We start from the raw sequence: 21,298 nt of genomic DNA, 5'->3' as shown, positions 1-21,298 counted from the left end.
TTTGAAAGTATCTGGCCAATGGCACAGCAGGTTACTTTCCCTCAGGGTTTCCCTCTCTTCCTGTGGAAGATAAGCTAAAAGGAAAACAGCTGCAGCCTTAAAGCATAGAACAGGCACCACCTGCTGGCCAATTAAGGGAAATACATGTCATAAAATAAAAGTAATACACATCACAGGCTAAGTCCCCTGTTTCACCAGAGGCCCGATATTCAGTTGGCAGCAATCAGCATTTTGCTGATCGCAGCCAGCAGTATACCAAAAAATTCAATGCTGGCCCATGTCCAGGCTCTAGCATTGAACTTCTGGGTACATAGATCCAATGAAAGTATAGCCAGTTAAGTGCGATATTCAGCACTTAACCGAATTTGAAAAGCCACATAAAGATAAGACTGCATTTTATGTGGTCCCATTCAGGCATTTATCTTAGCTGGTTAAATGCTGAAAATCGGCACTTAACCTGCTAAATGCTAACTCCACCCCTGGAACACCCCCAAAAGAGCCAGTTTCGCTTGAGTACTGACCGGGCATTTTCAGCGGCACTATCCAGCAAGGTGCCGTTGAAAATGCTTGGTTAGCCCTGGACAGGTGATTTAAATGAAACAGACCGAGAGGGTCCAAAGTACAAAACAAAGTCCAAAATAGAACAAAAAGCACCAAGAGCCTTCAAAAACAGGACACAGTTCCTTTAATAGTAAAAGCCAATCTTCCAATATAGACCCGGTATGGGTCATGTTTCGGTGCACAGCCCCTGCATCAGGGGTCAAATATATTCTGATATAAAATAAATGCTGTGTGCAGCAACCAAACCTCTTCCTTATAAAATAAAAAAGAATTCCATCCACTTGATAAAGTGGTCACTCAACACATTAAGAACAAAAAGGCCCCTTCGTTCTTTGATAAATTTCCATGTGCAACTTTAGTTGCCATAAGCACCTCTTAAATAGGAGGCAGTAAGTGCTCGCTCAATAGTTTTTGCATTTGCCACGCGCTAATTGGAACATTAGCGTATGACCTGCAAAAAAAAAAATTTGGCCCAACTTTAATGTCACGGTAAATCTGAGCTTAGCACATGGGAAATATGCTAGAATGCACTAAACACAGATTTCACCACGCCTCAGTGAAAGGACCCCTGAATGATTTACCTAACTGCACATGGATTTATATTTTAATAGCAAGCACTAATTTTCTTTAGTTGGCAGTATAATTCATAACTTTGGAATTAGCTGATCAATTCATATTTCTACCCTCCTCCCAAGTACATGAAGAAAATAATTTTTCATGAAAGAAAGCTGCCATTCATTGAAAACAGTAACAGAGGAGGAGACATATGTACCTGATACTGTATTTTCTTCTCCTGACTCTTCTTTATTGCTTGGAACAGCTCTTCACAGATAATTGGAATGATGCCCCTGTTGGCTCCATATCCAATCATGGAATAACTTTTGCCTGCACCTGTCTGGCCGTAAGCCAACAAGGTGGCATTGTACCCCTGCCAGGCACTCTTCAGGACACCCTCGCCAAGGTCACAGAACACTTTTTTCTAAAGGTAGAAAATTAATAATGAGTAAAAGTGCTTTATATCACATGTGAGTACTCAGAAATAAAGAGATGAAATTCCTAAATCATGCTATAAAATTCAGTCTGAGAACACTGTCAGTACCAAATAATTATGCAGTGAAGAGTACTAGTAGGCCATGTCATGTCTTGAACAAACTTGGGGTTCCTTTTACTAAGGTGCGCTGAAAAATGGCTTGCAGTATTGTAGGCACGGGTTAATCAAAATTGCCGCACGTCGATTTGGGTCTGAGACCTTACTGCCAGCCATTGACCTAGTGGTAAAGAATCCAGGCGGTAATGACCTGCGTGCTGTCAGGTTTTCAAGGCAGAAACTAGGTTTGTGAGCCCTTGGACCACTGCCGGGGAGCGGCAGTGGCAGGCAAAACCACCCCACACCAGAGACAAGGCAAGACTCTGACAGAAACAGCTAGACTTCACCTGCACTTGACCGTGCTTCCCCAGGAGTTGAGCCCCTGGGTGCAGGCGGCCGGCAGGACTTACTGGACAGGGCAGGAACTGGATACCAACTAGGCTGAACAGGGACTAAGGGTCAGAGGGAAAAGGAATATACATGGGCAGCAAGGCAGGAAACTATTGAGGTGGTGGTAAGGGCTCCCTCGATAACCCAGCAGTAACCGGGCAGTGCGCAGCTCTGCCCTATTACCGCCGTGTATACTCTGGTGAGAAGTACCGCCGAGCTGCTGTGGTAGCCCAGCGGTACTTCCTCTTTAGTGAGCGGTAAGCCCTCATTGGGCACCTTTTACTAAGCAGCAATAAGCCCACATTGGGTGCCCTAAGTAACTTTATTTTTCTATACACAACTTAAAAGTTCTTGCTTTTGCTTTAGTCCTTAATCGTCTGATTATTGCAACTCATTGTACTATGAATCATGCTCAGGTTCATAGACTCCAACTTGTGCAGAATGCTGCTGCACAAATTTTGAAAGGTACAGGCAGGTATGATGATATTACGCCGGCCTTGAAATCCTTGCACAGGCTTCCAAGTGACATCCAAGATCCTGTTTACCAGTGCTCCTTTTTCAAATTTTTTTACTTTAAATTTTTATTTTAGGCAACGAACAACAAACAGAATACTAATATATATGCTGTTTAGTCGTATCATCTTTCTCATCTCTTTGTTTCCTTTCACATCCATTTTCTCACCCGTTCATCATACGTCAATCATCTATCCATTCTTCCCCCATAATACTACTGGTCTGAAGAACGAGACACTCGTTAATATCCTGTTTTGGACCTGTCAAGTGGAATTCACTTCCCCAATCCCTTCAAATGGAGTCCTACCATATTAATTTTAAGGCTGCATTGAAAACTCATTTATTTTCTGGTGCCTTTGAGGGAAGTTAGATTGTTCAGAATGAGATATTAGTGGATCCCTAATGACTACTTTCTTTAATTTTTCTCTCACTTTTTCTCTCTCATTTGAAATTATTGTACCTTTTTTCCTTTTCTGTTTTGATTTCTTACTGTAAACCACCTTATTTTTCATTTTATGGATGTAAGGTGGCATAATTAGTCCTTGAATAAACCAAACTAAATAAATAAACAACTGTCTAATAATAAGATGCAGACAGCAGTCCAGCAGCGAGATAAGAGCTATCTCGAAGACAGCCCTCACCCGAGTCCCTGAAGAAAGTTTCGGTCTGAAACCCACGGCAAAGGGCACTCTCAAGCAGGGGAGTGTGGGCTGATTTTTCCTTGAAGAGCCTTGTGATCATCTGAGCCCTGGGCTTCCCTTCTGTATATAAGCATCGGGCTCATAAGTACTTTATGATTTTAGACCAATATATCGCTTTGTTAATATTGCCTTGTTGCTATTTCATGTGTAATGGATGAATTGAAAGTTTAGTATAAGTCACACATTACTGTACATAAATAGAAACATAGAAACATGACGGCAGGTAAGGGCCAAATGGCCCATCCAGTCTGCCTATCCTCAGTAACCACTAACTCCTACTTTTCCTAAGGGATCCCACGTGCCTGTTTCATGCTTTTTAAAAATTCTGACAGTCTTCGTCTCCACAACCTCCACCAGGAGACCATTCCACGCTTCCACCACCCTTTCCATGAAAGAGTATTTTCTTAGATTCCTCCTAAGCCTATTTCCTCTTAACTTCATCCTATGCCCTCTCATTCCAGAGTTTTCCTTCATTTGAAAAAGGCTCTGCTCCTGTACATTAACTTCACTGAGGTATTTAAATGTTTCTATCATATTCCCTATCTCCCGCCTCTATTCCAGCATATACATGTAGGTTCATAAGCCTCTCCTTATATGTTTTACAATGGAGACTGCTTACCAATTTAGTAGCCGCCCTCTGGACCAACTCCATTCTGTTTATATCTTTCTGTAGCTGCAGTCTCCAGAATTGCACGCAGTACTTCAAATGGGGCCTCACCAGAGACTTATACAAGGGCATTATCATTTCCTTTTTCCTGCTAGTCATCCCTCTCCTTATGCACCCAAGCATCCTTCTGGCGTTGACTGTCACCTTTTCTACCTGTTTGGACACTTTAAGGTAGTCAGACACAGTTAGTCAGACACAGTCACCCCCAAGTCTCATTCTTCTTCCATACACAGAAGAACTTCACCCCCTATATTGTACCGTTCCCTTGGATTCTTGTAACCCAGATGCATGACTCTGCATTTCTTAGCATGAATTCTTAGTTGCCAATTTTTGGACCATTCTTCAAGCTTCGCCAGATCCTTCCTCATGCCATCCACACCTTCCAGGGTGTCCACCTTATTACAGAGCTTGGTATCATCTGCAAAGAGACAGACCTTACCAGACAGTCCATAAGCAATATCACTCACAAAAAATGTTAAAGAGAGTCGGCCAGAGGACCGACCCCTGTGGCACACTACTTATAACATCCATTTCCTCAGAGCAAGCTCCACTTACCATCACCCTCTGTCTCCTCCTACTTAATGAGTTTTTGACCCAGTCACTTTAGGCCCCATACCAAGGGCACTCAATTTATTTATCAATCACCTGTGTGGAGCTGTCTCAAAGGCTTTGCTAAAATCCAAATACACCACATCTAGCACCCCTCCCACGTTCAACTGTTTGGTCACCCAAGTCAAAGAAATCAATCAGATTTATCTGACATGACCTGCCCCTACAGAAGCCATGCTGCCTTGGATCCTGCAGTCCAATCAGTTCAAGAAACCTCACAATCCTGTGCTTTAGAAGCATTTCCATTAGTTAACTCACCATTGAGGTCAGACGGACAGGTCTATAATTCTCAACCTCCTCCTTACTTCTGCTCTTGTGCAGGGGGACCACATCCGCCTTTCTCCAGTCCTCCAGGACCACTCCAGTCTCTAAGGAAGCACTGAAGAGGTCAGACAGCGGAGCCACCAGGACTCCTCCGAGTTCCTCGAGTACCCTCAGATGTATCTCATCAGGCCCCATCGCTTTGTCTACTTTTAGTTTAGCTAGCTCCTCAAGAACACAGTCTTCTGTGAATCGGTCCCGGTCTACCATACATCCATCCATAGGCGGTCGGTGGCCCAACTGTTTGGGGAGGCTAAAGGGGCGGGGTTAGGGGTGGGGCCGGGGTGGAGCTTAAATCCATAATTGTCTGATAACACACATAAAAAATAAATAAAAATAAAAGTCACAATACCTTTTATTAAATTTAGATATTAGATATGTATCATATGTCAAAGAATAAAGTGGTTGCTCAAAGCATATTCTAACCACAATCACTCAACTGCAAAACACTATGCACAACTTTGTGCAAAAACACACTCAGAACCATAAATATTACACTGGGCAGAACCTAATACACCAATATACATGTAAATGATTAAAAAAAAAAGAATTGTAAGAATTCTAATGGTACTTGTCAACATGCAGCATTTCCTTCATCCCCTTTGACCTATTTGGTTGTTCTCAAACCAGCTTCCAAATCCACTAGCTGTTACAGGAATGTTTTTTTCCAAACAGGGAAAATATTTAATTCCTTTTTGGTTTTCCAGCTCAGTCTGAACATGCCCTGAGCCATATTACCCTGGCTAGTGAAATTGAATACCTTTCAAAAAAGATATGAAATCAACAGCAATATTTCTTATGTCATAAATTCTACTGAAACTATCTACAAATGGCTACCACTTGCTCCAAATAATATTGAAATTACTGCTCAAACAAGGGTTCAAATAGAGCCTTGTATAACATACTGGCCAAGTAAAAAAAAAATTAAATATTTTGTTATTTTTGTAAGTTTCATGCAGATCTCTTTGTTTAACTAAGTTATGTTTAAACAAAGAGATCTGCATGAAACTTACAAAAATAACAAAATATTTAAATTTTTTTTTTTTACTTCTTTCTTTTGTTTTAAAAAACCTTCCTTTAGTCAGTCAGCACAGCAGAGCAGCACTTACCTCTCTGTCTCCTGAAATCCAAGTGGCCCCCCCTGGACCCGGGGCAAATTTCTAGAAGGAAGTGGGAGGGATCATCAGACAGAGAGTACTCTCTGTTTTTCTTCTTCTCCTACTACGTGTGCCGTCCCGCGCGTTCCCGCCTATGCGGAACAGTACACCACGGGACGGGAGCGAGCCAGCGCGCGAAGAAGGCTGACGTGAGCTGAGGAGGACCTGGGCGAGCCCAGCCGAGGGCGGGGCAAAGAAAGAAAAAGAAGCCGCTAGCCGCACGTCTGTCTTGTCTTCTGATTCGCAGTAAGGCAGCAGCACAGGACCAACCGGCACGCTGGTGAGAGCCCGAGCGGGCGGAAGTTTGGAACTCAAGGGCCTGGGGCTGGGCGGGCTGAATTTAGGATGGTGCGCGTGTCCGTCCGTGTGTGGGCATCGTCGTGGTCGCGCGCGTCGGCGGGTCTTAAAAAGACGATGCTGGGCCGAGCGGCGAGCCCCAGGGCCCACGGGCGGAACTGGGGGCTGATGCCGATGCGGTGTGTGTCATGTCGGCGGCGGCGTGGTCCGAATCTGACCAGCTGAGCTGTCAATCAAAATCCGACGGACTTCTGGCTGGGGAGGCTTAGCCTCCCCAAGCCTCTTATACCGGGCGCCTATGCATCCGTCCCCATTTGCATTTGCTTTCTGTGGTCCTTCCCTCGGCCTTTCATCCATGAACCCAGAACAGAAATAATTGTTAAGCAGTTCAGCTTTATCCTTACCAGCTTCTACATATTCCTCCCCTTTAGCTTTTAGCCTCACAATGCTTTTATGGCACTTCCTCCTGTCACTTACATATTTGAAAAAGGTCTAGTCCCCCAATTTTACTGTATCGGATATCTTTTATTCCATTTGCCTCTTCGCTTTCCTAACAACTTTTCCAGATACTTTTGCCTGGCTCCTTCTTTCTGAGTCATGTTGTAATGTGAGAAGGCTAACTTTCTTTCCCTTACCTTTTCACCTACTATGTTTGAGAAATAGAGCAGCCTTCTTTCCCTCTTACATTTATGTAATTTTCTAACATAAAGGCTCATTGCCTTTAAAATAGCTCCTTTCAGTTTTGCCCACTGCTGTTCTACTTCCTTCAACTGCTCCCATTCAACCAACTCTTCCTTGAGAAATTTCCCCATCTTGACAATGTTAGTTTTGCACTTAATTGCACTTTATTCTACTGAAGTGGGTGGCCCGATGAAAGAAATGCAATTTTTCACCTTTTAGCAGTCATTATATTTGTCCGCCGCATGGGTGACTAAAATATCTGAGGGCACCCCTTCTTTATTTCTCATTACTAATTAGTGCTTACTCCTGGTTTGGTTGGGTATTTATAATTCATATCAATGAGAGTTGGGTTATTTGTTTTGAGTGTTTGATTTTCCATTTAAATGTGAGCAGATTAGGTTGTGTGTTTACATTATGCACTGTTAAATTGTGGACTACAAGTTCCTATGTTTTTGTAATTCTTAGATAATTCGTCCTTTTTGAGCATACGTGCTCTGCTCCTTGTATCTTATGAGCTTTCCTGATTGGCCTGTCTTGTCTCCAAGCGTGCTAGGTGAGGAGCCTGTTCTCCCCTCCCATTGTACTGCACATGCTGTGATCTTGCTGCTTAGCTGTTTCAAGTCCCTGTGACTTCATTGTATTTTCACCATAGGTATTTACAATTTCACCAATAGCGTGTATAAACTGAACTCACCAGCCTCTCTGCCTGAGAGAGCTGGATGCTGAACAGACTCTGATTTGCAGAGGCAGTAATTCTATTCCCAACACATCTCAATAGTAAGTGATTTCTACTTGTGCAGATGAAGAACAGAAGGATTTAAAAGGTACTGGTGAGTTGGAGGATTGGAGTTGATGCTAGCTCTAGTGATGTGCAACTGATAGACTGAGGTGATCCTGTGCAACAGTGGTAGGCAGATCAAAAGTTTGGGGTTTTTTTGTTATCTATTTACACATTTATTCTCTACCTATAACCATACAGATTACAATTCACACACACAATCAAAAAATAACCTGGATAAACAAATGTTTAAAAAAACATCCTGGATAAACAAATATAAACAAAACTGATACAAAAGTAAAACAGAGACAAATTTTATAGGGAAATAACCAATACGTCCAATGGTTAATAATAGTATCACTAAGTTGAAATAGCTTTTTGCCCAGGCTCTATCAGTGATGCCAGCCATCCTGTGAGGATATGCAGGATGCTTGTTCACAGAGAATAGCATTAAATGATCCCCCAGATTTTAACAGTTGACGTGAGACACAGTAAGGTGACAAAAAAGGAACGCATTAATGGATCAACTCTTGCTCACAGACTTGTGACTAATTGCAGCCACTGTTCTCTCTAAGCTGAGCGGGAGTCCTCCACCTACAGTCCTGCCAGTTGGGGGTGCTGTTTCACTATCACATTTTTATTAGTGAGGGGACAGGTAAGCTCTGCAGGACTTCAGGGAACCTATCTGTCCCTAGTGATTGAAAATACAATATTAAAGCAATACCCTCCACTAGCAGCGATGAAGTTGGAGGACTCCCTCTCAGCTTAGAGGGAACAGTGACAGTGGCGTACCAAGGGGGGGGGCAGTCCGCCCCAGGTACACGCTGCTGGGGAGTGCCGTGTGCCTGTTGGCCGAGTCCGCTCGTTCCCTCCCTGCTGCTCCCTCTGCGCAGAACAGGTTGCTTCCTGTTCTGGGGCAGAGGGAGCAGCAGGGAGGGAACGAGCAGACTCGGCCAACAGGCATGCGGCACCCCCCAGCAGGTAAAAATGCACCCGGGAGGGGGATAATTTCACCGGGGGGGGGGGGGGGCGTGCTGCACCCTGGGGGGGTGCATCGGCGATCTGCCCCGGGTGTCAGGCAGCCTAGGAATGCCACTAAACAGTGATTGCAGCATCCAAATACTAAATCTGATTAATTCATTAGCATATCATTAGTGTATTACCTGGTCAGCATATCTGCTACTAGCACCATTAGGGACAAGCAAGCCATCTTTGTCCTTCACAAAGCCATCATGGGACCAGTATGCCAAATCAAAGTTAAAAGTTCTCTCATGCCCTTGATTTTTGGGATCGTAGATGATAGTGCAGCCACAGGTCATAGAAATCACACAATGGCTGCCTGCCTCAGTTTCTCTCTGTGAAGAACATAAGAAACAGCAACATTGTGGTCATTTAAGACAAGAAAAAAAAAGAACATAGCATTTTATGAATGGCTGAATGCATTATCCTTTCAAAGTTCCTATCCAGAAAAAATGCATTTCCATAAGCATTTATCTAAGATAGACCAGTTGAAAAAGGAACACTCGCAACAGTTTCTAAAAATTCTACTAATTCCTTGTTAGAGGCAAGAACCAACAAAGGAAAGCACTAAACTCTGAAAATCCACGAGACAAAGCAAAGAGAGGAGACAGCCAAAGGAGAGCGCGTCATATCCAGATCTTTATTTTAAAAAACCAATGACCCAATATGACGTTTTGGTTGGCTGCCTGTATTAGGGTTCCAAACCATCTAAGATAAACATAATACAATACATAAGTATAAATGTGAAAATTAAAAAAAAAAAAAAAAACATAATTATGAATGAAAAGTAATGCCTCCATCTATATAACTTGTTTAAATGAAGATGTAATTAATAAAATAATAAAAATAATGCTTGAGACTTGCTGTTTACTTTTCTACATAGTTGCCACCATTCGTCATACATTTCTGCCAACGATGAACATGCTTTTGAAAGCTGTCACGAAAGAACTGTACATCTTGTCTCTTCAACCAGTTGCTTGTTGTGAGGTTAAAGTTTGGTTGCATTATTGAGAACATCTTCAAGTGAATGTATTGCCATACAAGTGAGCTGAGCAAGACTGAGAGACCCATCTTCGCAATTGCTTCTGTGATGTTTCATGCTGTGTGAGGCCCAGCATTGTCATGTTGCAGGTTTCCTTCTTCTGCTTCAAAATCTTATCATTCGTTCTTTCAAAATCTGGTTATTCTACCTTTAACCTTCTGGGGTTTGAAGCATCCCTCTAAAGGTACGCTTGCTTTCCAAGCTTCACCCCCAAATTTTGCATAGAAAGTGTTTTACTTTCTATGCAAAATAGACATCTGACTCTTTGAGAACATATTTACACTTCAGGGCCTCAAACTAGTATATAATCCCCTTCTAAAAATTGTTTTACATATTTCAATCCCTCTCTTTCCTACCTATCACTTAAATATTTTATTTTCCCATCTCACGGTACATTCTGGGTTATGATTTAGCTGTATACCTAGAGTATCCCCCTTTCTCTAGCAACTCAGTCCTCTATGCCTCCCAAATTGTGAAAGTCAGGCCTGTCAAAGGCTTTTTCATTTGTTTTGCTCAAGATGTAATATGCAGATCCCACAGCTTATGCCACAAATCAGGCCCCTCCAACTCATCTTGTTCTATCAGCACCCATTCCTTATGGGCCCACTCTTTCCATTCCAAAGTTGCTTTCAGGTGTGATGCTTCATAGTACTTAGCTAAATTTGGCAATGCTACCCCTCCCTTGGGTTTGCACAATATAGGATCCCGGGGTTACCCATGTTTTTTTTTCCTTTTTCAATATATAATCTGCAACCCTCTTTTGCAAATTCTTCACATAATTCCTAGGCACTTCAATAGGCAATATGTTAAAGAGGTACAGGATTCAAAGCAAAATCACAATCTTGATCCCTGCCAGCCTGCCCACCAAGAGGCATAAAGTTGAATCCGTCTATCCAATTCCTTACTGATGTTTTGAGAATAGGAAGATAGTTGCTGCAAAAGAGTGTATCTGGGTGATCTGTAAGATTCACGCCTACCTAATACTCTCTTTAGCCTATGTATATCTGAACCTCTTCTTTAACTCTGACACTGCCCTAGGAGGCATTGTCAAATTAAGAAGCTCAGCTTTGCTAATATTCATTTTAAAGTTTGCCACTTCTGCATAGTTCCTTATTTCCTCCTCAAGAATGGGTAGGGATGCTATCAGGTCCTCTAATGCAAATAAAATATCATCTGCAAAAAGAGAGATTTTATTAACCCTTTCGCCCACTTTGATCCCTTTTATATCTTTATTATCCCTGACTCTCTGGGCCAAGGGTTCCATAGTAAAGATAAGCAGAAGGGGAGAAAGAGAGCAGCCCTGTAGAGTTCCTCTCCTTAGCTCAAAAGGATCTGTGTAATCTGAATTTATTTTAAGGCAAGATAAAGGAGCTAAATAGAGTACCTTTATCCACCCTATTTTCTATAGCACTCGAAACATGCAGGGCCAGTACACCCAATCCAATGCTTTCTCTGCCATTAACAACCCAGGCTTGTTTTCCACCCTGGCCCTCCATATTAGATTTTGAACTTTCTGAATATTGTCTGCTGCTTACCTTCCCAACACAAAGCCAGCCTGGTTGAGGTGTACTAGTTTTGGTAATAGTGGGTTGCCAATTAACTGGGTGGCCAAAATCTTCAAAAATATTTTGAAATCCACTCCCAACGGGGAAATTGGTCTATAAGATCTGCATTGAGTGGGATCTTTTCCTTCTTTGTGTAGATAGTTATTGCCACCACCCATATCGAGTAAGGCAATTGTTAGTTCACCAGCATGTCATTATATAATCTCACCAAAAGGGGGCCAACTATTCTAGAGGATATTTTATAGAACCTTACTGTATAACCATCAAATCCAGGAGCCTTTCCTCCTTTCAAGGATTTTATTGTCAACAGCACCTCTTGGACTATTACAGGCCTACACAGAAGGCCTGTTTCTCAGGTGCCACTGGCAGATTAACCTGGGCCAAGTAGTGCTTCTTTTCTCTCGGGCTCCCTGCTTTGGCGTGTAAGCTCTTTATAAAATTCAGCAAAACACTTACTGATACTTTGCATTACCTTCAACCCCTTCCCCTGCTTATCCTTGATTTTAAATGGAGATCGTTTGATATATCTGTGGAGACTACCTTGAAACAGCATTTTTTAACGTGAAACATGGATCTGTGCCGGTTGACATCTGGTCTCCAATCTTGTATATATAAGGAGAATTAAAGCTGTAGCTGAAGTTAAAAGCTAAGTATTCGAATATACTAAGAAATTGTTATGTATAATAACCTGGAAAGCTTTATATAATTACTAAAACGCTATTAAGCTTAAAAATATTTGAAAAAAAGAAAAAAGAAAGATATAAGAAATGGTTGAAGGAAGTACTCTTAAGGATTGATGAGGATTGCGTTACACCCCTTTACTGACATATGCTAGGCTCATTTAGCCTTATTAGGGGAGGGTATGCTGATCTGACTGATCCTAAAAAAAAATATTATGACTTCCTGATTCAGGGGATCCTAGAGATAAATTGTACATTGGTGAAAAGAAATAGATTGAAGTAGAGCATATATATAAGAGTTTGACCATATTATAGTATAGCATGTCTCTACCTTCACTGACCAGTGGGAGCCAGTGGGAATTACTGGTCTACTCCTACAATGGGTATGGAACTCCCGCTACACATCTCAGAGTTCAAACATCTCTAACAAGTGCACTCTTTTTCTATGGATCCTCATGTTTGTTCCCTTGAGTTATCCAAACATGGGTTTGTAGGGGTATGACCCCTTACCACTTTGTTGGTGCAATTCAGAGCTTGGTCAACAACCTCTTGCACTCCAGAATGCAAATGAAAAGTGCTCATGCTTCAATACAGCATGAACTTGCACTTCAGCAGGAAAATACCTATGACTCACTTTTGGCTGATGCAAAAGTGGGGCAACCATAGTGAGATAAAGGAAACCCTCTTGTTTTGAACTGTTTGCTTCTGTGCTGTTTTTGCTGGAGTTACCAGGGACTTACCACAAGTTGTTTGAACTGCTTTGGTGGGAACTGTCTGTGGCTGAGCAGTTTGCCTGGCCAATTGCAATATATAGCTTGGCTTGGGAGCCAAGGGAACTCCGAGGAGACTGGCAAGTGAGATCCTGGCCAGCAGAGGGCTGCATTTCTGAATCACCCAGCGGCCGGGAGCATCACACCCTCCAGGAATAGCAAAAAAAAAAGTACCGAATCTAACTGTACACCCCTACAGTAGCCCTTATGCTTGCAGATGTCACCTATATCTGGGTTCAGAAGTTATTTTTTTTTGGGGGGGGAGGGGGGCACTCACACTTTCCATCACAAGTGCACCAGTTAGAGTGGAATATGGGCCTGGATCCCCTTCTCTACAGTCTACTGCACCGACCACTAGGCTACTCCAGGGATCTGTTTGTTGCTGTAAGAGGAATGGCCATTATATCTGCAACTGTCATAGATTCTGGTATGTATTGACACTTTCACTTCTTAGGGGGAGGGGGTGGGATAGTGTCAGTGAACACTGGGGGATTAAAGGGGGATCATGACGCCATAGGAGCCAACTTTTCAAAATGATTGGGGGTGCTGAAACTTTTTTTTTTTTTTACAGGCAGTGCGTCCCCCCCCCCCCCCAATACCTTAAAATCCTGTCTGCTGCAGTCTTCACCTGGGCAGTGGCAGCACCACTCAAAGGCTGCCTGCAACCTGCACCAGGATGTCTTCCCTGAACAGTCCCACCCCTCAGTCCCCCTGTACTGTGCAAATATAAAGAGATGCAAATTTCAAAAACTGACATATTTCAATCACTATACTATAGGTTAACAAATAAAACAAAAAATGGAAAATATGATATCATTTTAGTGGACTAAATACATTTTTCAATTAGCTTTCAAAAGGACAAAACCTCTTTCCTCAGATCAGGACAGTATACTGCTGTTATGGTATTCTGCTCTGAAAGAAAGGAGGGTTTGGTCTCCAAACATTAGTCAAAAATGTATTAAAATTAGTCCAGTAAACATGTCACCTTACTTCCATTTTCTGTATTTATTAACACAGCTACCACACTACTTTATCCTAAACTAAAAATAAAATTCATTTTTTCCTACCTTTGTGGTCTGGCCGTTTACTGTTTCTAATTGTGTTGGTCCCAGTCTCTTGTTTCTTCTTTCCTCGATCTTTAACTTTCCCCCCTTTCCATCCAGCATCTCACCCCTCTTTCTCTCCTTTCCATTGTCTGCCCCCTCTCTTCCCTCTTTCCATCCAGCGTCTATTTTCTCCATCCATGTGTAGTTTTTCTCCTCTTTTCCCTTTCCCTCATCTGTCAGTATGCATCTCCTTCCTCTTTCTTCACTCCCCTCCATCCATATGCAACTCCTTCCTCTCTCTTCCATCCATGTCCACCATTTTTCCTCTCTCTCCACCCCTCCCATCCATGTGCATTTCACTTCCTCTCTTCCCTCCCCTCCATCCATGTCCAGCATTTTTCCTCTCTCCCCTCCATCCATGTGCATCTCCTCCTGTCTTCCCTCCCCTCCATCCATGTCCAGCATTTCTCCTCTCTCCCTGCCATCCATGTATATTTCCTCCTGTCCTCCCTTCCCTCCATCCATGTTCAGCGATTTCTCCCCCCTTCCCTGCATCCATGTTAAGCGATTTCTCCCCTCTTTTTATTATTTATTATTATTTGTATCCCACATTTTCCCACCTTTTTGCAGGCTCAATGTGGCTTACATATTACTGTTAACGGTGTTAGCCGATTCCAGTCTGAACAAATACATGGTATGAATGAATACAAAGTGATATTGTGGTAGAATGAGGTACATGTATGGTAGGTACAATTGGGGGGAACTTAGAGAGGGAAAGGGGGAAGAAGAGTCAGGTAATGTCTGTTATGGTCTTTGGTTACATTGTGTCGCAAGTGTCCAGGTATTTTTATGTTGGGTCGGTGGGGTATGCTCTTCTGAACAGGTCTGTCTTTATTTCATCCTGCATTTCCTCCAGAGTATTTTTTTTAACTGTTACTATACCACTTATAATGAAGGCTGCTGACCATTTTAGTAACCAGAGTCTGGATGGACCCCATCTGGTTTTTACCTTTTTTTTAAAAGGAACTTCACACAATACTCCATGTAAAGTCTTACTAAAAACTTTTACCATCTCCTCCTGTTTTCTGCTTGCTACCCCTGACCATTTATACCTAAGCATTATCTTATCTACTTGCTTAGCCACTTAAACTCATCAGATATTATCACCCATAGATCCAGATATTATCATCCATAGATCCTGCTCGTTGGTACACAATGCTTCATCCCATGTACTGCACCGAAAACCTGAATTCAAGAACCTGCATTTTTTTAGGATTAAGTCTTAGCAGCCAAAATCAAGACTGTCAAGCTTCACTTGACCTCCATTAGTACATTACCCATGCCTTCCATGACGTTACAGATCTTGGTATCATCTGCAAAAGAAAACCTTCCTCATATTGCTTACGAAAAGAACAAGCTAAGGACAGATCTTTCATCTTTGAACCCATGATACTAGCCTCCTATTTCAGAAAACGCAGAATTGGTTTAATTGGCATTGGCAAGTTATCATTATGCCTGAGAATAGAAATCCCTGCCAGCTTCCTTTCCAGGGGTGCCCATGAGAAGGAAAGAAAAGTCTAGGGTGATATTTATTCAAGAAAAGGATTAACATCCAAGGAAGACAGCTGAAGTTGGGAGCAATCTTCAGAGTATCCCTCCCCACGCTTGTGAAATCTTCCCTTTAGGGTGAGGAAAGTTTAACTCTGTGGATAGAGCAGCCACCTCTCCGTCATTCTTAACAGCACCAACTCCCAGCAAGCAAGCCCAAAACCTTTCAAACGCAGAAAGGCTCACATCTCCAGCCCAAACGACAACCCCCACCCCCCAAAAAAAGTTTTCTGTCAGTCCTGCAAAACTAGTGAGAGTCCCTCTATCCACAACAAGGAAAACTCAAGCAGAAAACATCCACGGAGGCCCGCAGAAAAACCGGCTAATACATTTTACCTTTCTGAACTGCACTGCAGTGAAAGAAGCAGAGTACAGCCGGCTCCGTCTTCAGCAGCTTTCTTCTTCCCTCTCAGCGTCCCACCCTTGCGTAAACAGGAAATGAGGGCGGGACCACCACAGCTGAGAGGGAAGGAGAAAGCTGCTGAAGACGGAGCCGGCTGTACTCTGCTTCTTTCACTGCAGTGCAGTTCAGAAAGGTAAAATGAGTTTAAGCGCTGACTGAGCGGCAGGAAGGCAAGGAGGAGAGGTTTGAAAAATATTGGGGGTGCTCCAGCACCCACAGCACCCACGGAGTCGGCGCCCATGCATGATGCTAATTATCCAGTGGTCATCTGGTCAGTTTGGGCACCTTTTTGCACTTAGTTGTTATGAAACAGGTCTAGCCAAAAAGTCCTATTTTTTGTCCTGGACATTTTTGCAATGTTCCATTATGGCAGAAAAACGTTCAAATTGCAAGCCCGCCTTAGTCCTGCCCAAAACACGCCCCTTGTGGATTTAGATGAACTGGATAGAAAAATGTCAAAAATGAGTTTCAAAAATAGCAATTTGGGACATTTTCATGAAAATGTTTGCTGCTTTGTGCTGGGGTTTTTTTTTTTACATTTTTCTGTTTTGGAAATGAGCCCCTTATCTTTTCTTAAAATCATTTGTGTTACACAACAATGAAAGGAACTTTAATGTTGTGGAACAATAAGGGGATAATTTTATATCAGATTGTCTATCAGATTTTGACCACTGTCTGTCAACTGGTTTCTAATCCAATTCACCACTTTGGGTCCTAACTGCAGCCTGTCAGGTTTATTCAAGAACTTCTTTATATCATAGTGAAAGGATAGATCGGATTGGAGGAGGAGTAGCATTACACATTAACGAGAAGCTTGAATCAAATAGACTGAAAATTCTGCAGGAAACAAAAGACCTCTTGGAATCATTGTGGATCGAAATTCTATGTATAAAGGGGAAAAGGACGATGATAGGGGTGTACTACCGTCTGCCAGACTAGGATGAGCAGACGGACGCAGCCATGTTAAAGGAAATTAGTGGGGCAAATAAATTAGGCAACGCAATAATAATGGGTGATTTTAATTACCCCCATTGTAATGGATAAAGATTGTTTTTCAACCCTGTCTGGACCGACCAGTGCACTCGGGGTCTGTGTTGTTCATTAGAAGTAAATCTGTTTAAAAATGGTTGTTTAACTTTGATTGTGTGAAAATAAGTTGGAATGCAGAAGATAAGACACAGCTGTAACTAATTTGGTATGTGAAGGGGAGGATGGCACTTGATTTTTCGGGCCCGGCTTGGCCACCTGGACTTTGGAAAGCATGTGACCACGTTCCCACAGTAAGCATTCTGTAATTTTCCTTAGCTGTAATTTTCCATATCTCTGAACATTTTACATAGGTGACTTCCTTTATAAATCACTCCTATATTAAATTATGTTTGTTATGCTTTCAATTGACTAATTGCAAAGATAGGGGGTTACTCTTTAGCTAGAGCTCCATCTCTCTCTCTGGGTTGGGTTAAAAACATTAATAGGTTTTTTTTTCTGCACTGCTACCATGTCTTCCAAAGCTGCAAGAGGGCATTTAAGTCATTAGGCCTAAGCCTTGCTTGCTATGGTAACATCTTCATCTTCCAAAGCCATTGCTCTAGGTGCAACCAGTATAGTAGACATTATCATCCTTACCCAACGCTTAGTCAGCATTGCACTGGGAGATGAAGTCTGCTGGACAGTGTAACATAGTAACGTGCAGGGGCATAATCGAACGTCGTCGGCGAAATACATGGCCGGCGATGTATTTTGGCGGCGCCGCAAACAGCTGGTCAGACCCGTATTTTCGAAAAAGATGGCTGGCCATCTTTTGTTTCGACCATACGGTTCCGGCCAGCCAAATGCCTTGGATTTGGCCAGAGTTTGAGATGGCCAGCTTTGTTTTTTTAGCGATAATGGAAAGTTATGTCGGCCATCTCAAACCCCGGCCAAATTCAAGGCATTTGGCCGTGGGAGGAGCCAGCATTTTTAGTGCACTGGCCCCGCTGACATGCCAGGACACCAACCAGCCACCCTAGGGGTCAGTGAGGTGGACTTCAGAAAAGCTCCCATTTGCATAGCTCCTACTTTGGGAGCTGAGCCCCCCAAACCCACTACCCACAAATGTACTGCACCCACTAAAATTGCTCCAGGGACCTGCATACAGCCTCTAGGACTTATTGCTGCTGTATAACTTTGGCACACCAGTTGACACCTGAAGACTAATTTCTCTGAAAAAGTCCTTTCTTGAAATAACCACATTTACTCACAGTTAACTGCAGATCAGAGGTTGTGCCCCACTGGCAAAGAGTCCCCTGGTACTAAGATTAGCAGTAGGTCAGAGCTGGCACAATGGTGTAAAATGCCCTCTTTCAACACCATTCAAGGTAAGAACTACGTTCTCTAACGTGGGTAACACAGGAAAGGGAACTAAAACTGGCTTACTAAAATGGCCACTACCGCATGGACTACAACAGGAAATAAAACAGGGCACACTCTGACCCAGTTAGCAGGGGGGGAAAGCACCATGGGAGTAGAGCCCAGTACCCTACACCCACCACAGTGCATTGCTAATGTGATTCTGCAGGGCACCTAACAGAAAAGGTGTCACACTCACCCGAGAGCTACATCGCAACCAGGGAAAGGCTGTCGGAGAATACAACACATTCTGCTGTCATGGAGGTGGGTACGGCATTTGAGGCTGGCATACAGGCTGGCAAAAAAGTATTTGTAACCCGTTTTTTATGCTGGGAGAGGGTTGGTGACCACTGGGGGAGTATGGGGAAGTCATCCCCCATTCCCTCCAGTGGTCATTTGGTCAGTTGGGGCACCTTTTTGAGGCTTGGTCGTGAAAATAAAAGGACCAAGTAAACCCGGCGAAATACTGCTTAACGCCGCTTTTTTTTCCATTATCGGCGAAAGCCAGCCATCTGGTAGCCACGCCCATGCCCCACCTTCGCTAATCTACCAACACGCCCCCTTGAACTTTCGCCGGTGAAGTGACGGGAAAGCGGCAATGCTGTCAAAAATGCCGCTTTCGATTATACCGATTTCGCCGCTTTTAAGAAATCACCGGCCATCTCCCCATTTGTGTCGGAAGATGGCCGGCGATCACTTTCGATTATAAGCTGGATAGTAACATAGTAGATGACGGCAGAGAAAGACCTGCACGACCCATTCAGTCTGCCCAACAAGATAACTCATATGTGCTACTTTATGTGTATACCTGACCTTGATTTGTATCTGCCATTTTCAGGGCACAGACCATAGAAATCTGCCCAGCACTAGCCCCGCCTTCCAACCACCAGCCCCGCCTCCCCCCACGGCTCTGCAAGTTGCTCTCACTGCCTCCTCCTCCTCCTCCTATGGTCCACCAAATGTTCTAGACTTGATGTCTTGTTGGCTGAGAGACTGCAGATGTACTTGGAGTGAAAACGAGAACGGGACCTAATTTTCTTATGCCTCACTATTAATCCTTCCAAACAGGATACTCAAGGTTTAGATGTAACTTCATTTTCAGGAAATGAAATATCAGACTGCTACCGCTGATTTTGTAAAGATCAATAGTGACCCCAGCAGATATCGTCTATAGTAATGCATAGACTGTGTTTTCTTATAATATATTGTATGCATTTTGTGCAAAGGTTTGACATATCCAGCACTCTAAATTATGTCTGACAATACATTAATTATGATTAATAGCTTTCACAGTGAATACAAGATGAGAATTGAGTTCCCAAACACGTTCCCTTTAGCTCCCTCTACCACCGCAAACCTGAAAGTATTAAAATTGAGCAAATCGTGACCATGATTATTATACCAAAAAGGTTATTGCACTAAACATTACACGGATTAGATAAAAGCAAACAAAAAGCTGTACGTGTTTAAGTAGTAGAGGTTCAGAGATATATTTACATAGAGGAAAAAAAATCCCTAGATAATCAGAATTGTTCGTAATTTTTACAGCTGTTCAATATATGCAAGTTTTCGCTTTGTTCAAGGCAATAATGCAAAGAAATATAAGGCAATAAGTAGAAAAATCATGCAAGAGACTCACCTGATTAAAAGGCCTCACCCGTACTGCTACTTTTACACCATCAATGTTGGTCATATTCTTTTCTAATAAATCTAATGTTTCAAGGTTTTATTTTAAAAAAAAAGCAAACGAATGGTAAAAGTTACACCAATTTCAGAGAATGAAAAACACTGCTATGAGAAGCTTCAGCGTGGAAGGGTGGTCAATAAATTATTAAGAAGTTCACTGGCTTAAAGAAGAAGTATTTAATTACCTGAACTGCATGGTACAAACATCACCATTGTTTATAGCCTGTAGTGCAGAGTTCTAGCAGCTGTTGTGGACCTGACATTTTAGTAACATAGTAGCATAGTAGATGACGGCAGAAAAAGACCTGCACGGTCCATCCAGTCTGCCCAACAAGATAACTCATATGTGCTAATTTTTGTGTATACCCTACTTTGATTTGTACCTGTGCTCTTCAGGGCACAGACCATATAAGTCTGCCCAGCACTATCCCCGCCTCCCAACCACCGGCTCTGGCACAGACCGTATAAGTCTGCCCAGCACTATCCCCACCTCCCAACCACCAGCCCCGCCTCCCGATCTCGACTAAGCTCCTGAGGTTATGCATTTTACTGGACTAAAACAAGAATAATATAAAGATAATGAAACATGCCCATTCTTCAAATGTAACTGCAAGGTTGAAAAAAAAAGGAGGTGGGGGGGGGGGGGGGGGAAGCTTTCATACTGTCCAAATAAATTTTTACACAAATATGAACAAAATTAATTTGTATGGCAACATTTTCATTTTTCTGCCTTCCTTTCAGAAGACCATACAATGGGTCTAAGACAGTGATCTCCACTATTTTTGAATTGGAAGTCACATTGGCAAAAAGACTTCAAAGTGAGAGCCAGCACCAGTGCTGGATAAATGGCTGGTACCCAGAGTCCTGGGCATTAAAGGGGAGGGGGGGGGAGGGCCCTCTCCAATGATGTGGCCAGTTCTTCTCCTCAGGCACACTCACAGGCAGATGATCAAAAGCAAACGCCGGAGCTAGAGGCTGTTAGCGCCATACTAGCCCCGGCGTTTGCTACCGTCCCATGATCAGAGCCCTCGAGCACATGAAACAACGCGCTCGAGGGCTCTTAGCGCAAGTAGCATGCAAATGCATGCTAAACAGGGCTCTTAGCGCAAGTAGCATGCAAATGCATGCTAAACAGGGCTCTTAGCGCAAGTAGCATGCAAATGCATGCTAAACAGGGCTCTTAGCGCAAGTAGCATGCAAATGCATGCTAAACAGGGCTCTTAGCGCAAGTAGCTTGCAAATGCATGCTAATCAGCGCTTCACGCATTCATCCCCAATGATCAGTGACCAGCGCGCCAAAGATTGGGTCGCTGGGCACAACAAACCCT

At 43.0% G+C, this 21,298-nt stretch overlaps 1 protein-coding gene across 1 annotated transcript in view; it reads right to left on the bottom strand.

The window, feature by feature from the left end:
* The window catches only part of LOC115464263 (kinesin-like protein KIF28P), a 112,411-nt gene extending 92,434 nt beyond the window's left edge, over positions 1–19,977 (bottom strand). The window contains exons 1-3 of the mRNA XM_030194662.1: positions 19,924–19,977; positions 8,926–9,117; positions 1,334–1,540 (exon numbers count right to left, since the gene is read on the bottom strand). Coding sequence (XP_030050522.1) covers positions 1,334–1,540; positions 8,926–9,117; positions 19,924–19,977 — 453 coding nt within the window. The remainder of the gene's footprint in view (positions 1–1,333; positions 1,541–8,925; positions 9,118–19,923) is intronic.
* Between the last annotated feature and the right edge of the window lie 1,321 nt (positions 19,978–21,298).

This window comes from Microcaecilia unicolor, chromosome 3 (assembly GCF_901765095.1).
Source record: "Microcaecilia unicolor chromosome 3, aMicUni1.1, whole genome shotgun sequence".
Taxonomy (NCBI): Eukaryota; Metazoa; Chordata; class Amphibia; order Gymnophiona; family Siphonopidae; genus Microcaecilia; species Microcaecilia unicolor.
This window is presented reverse-complemented; position numbering and strand designations above follow the sequence as displayed.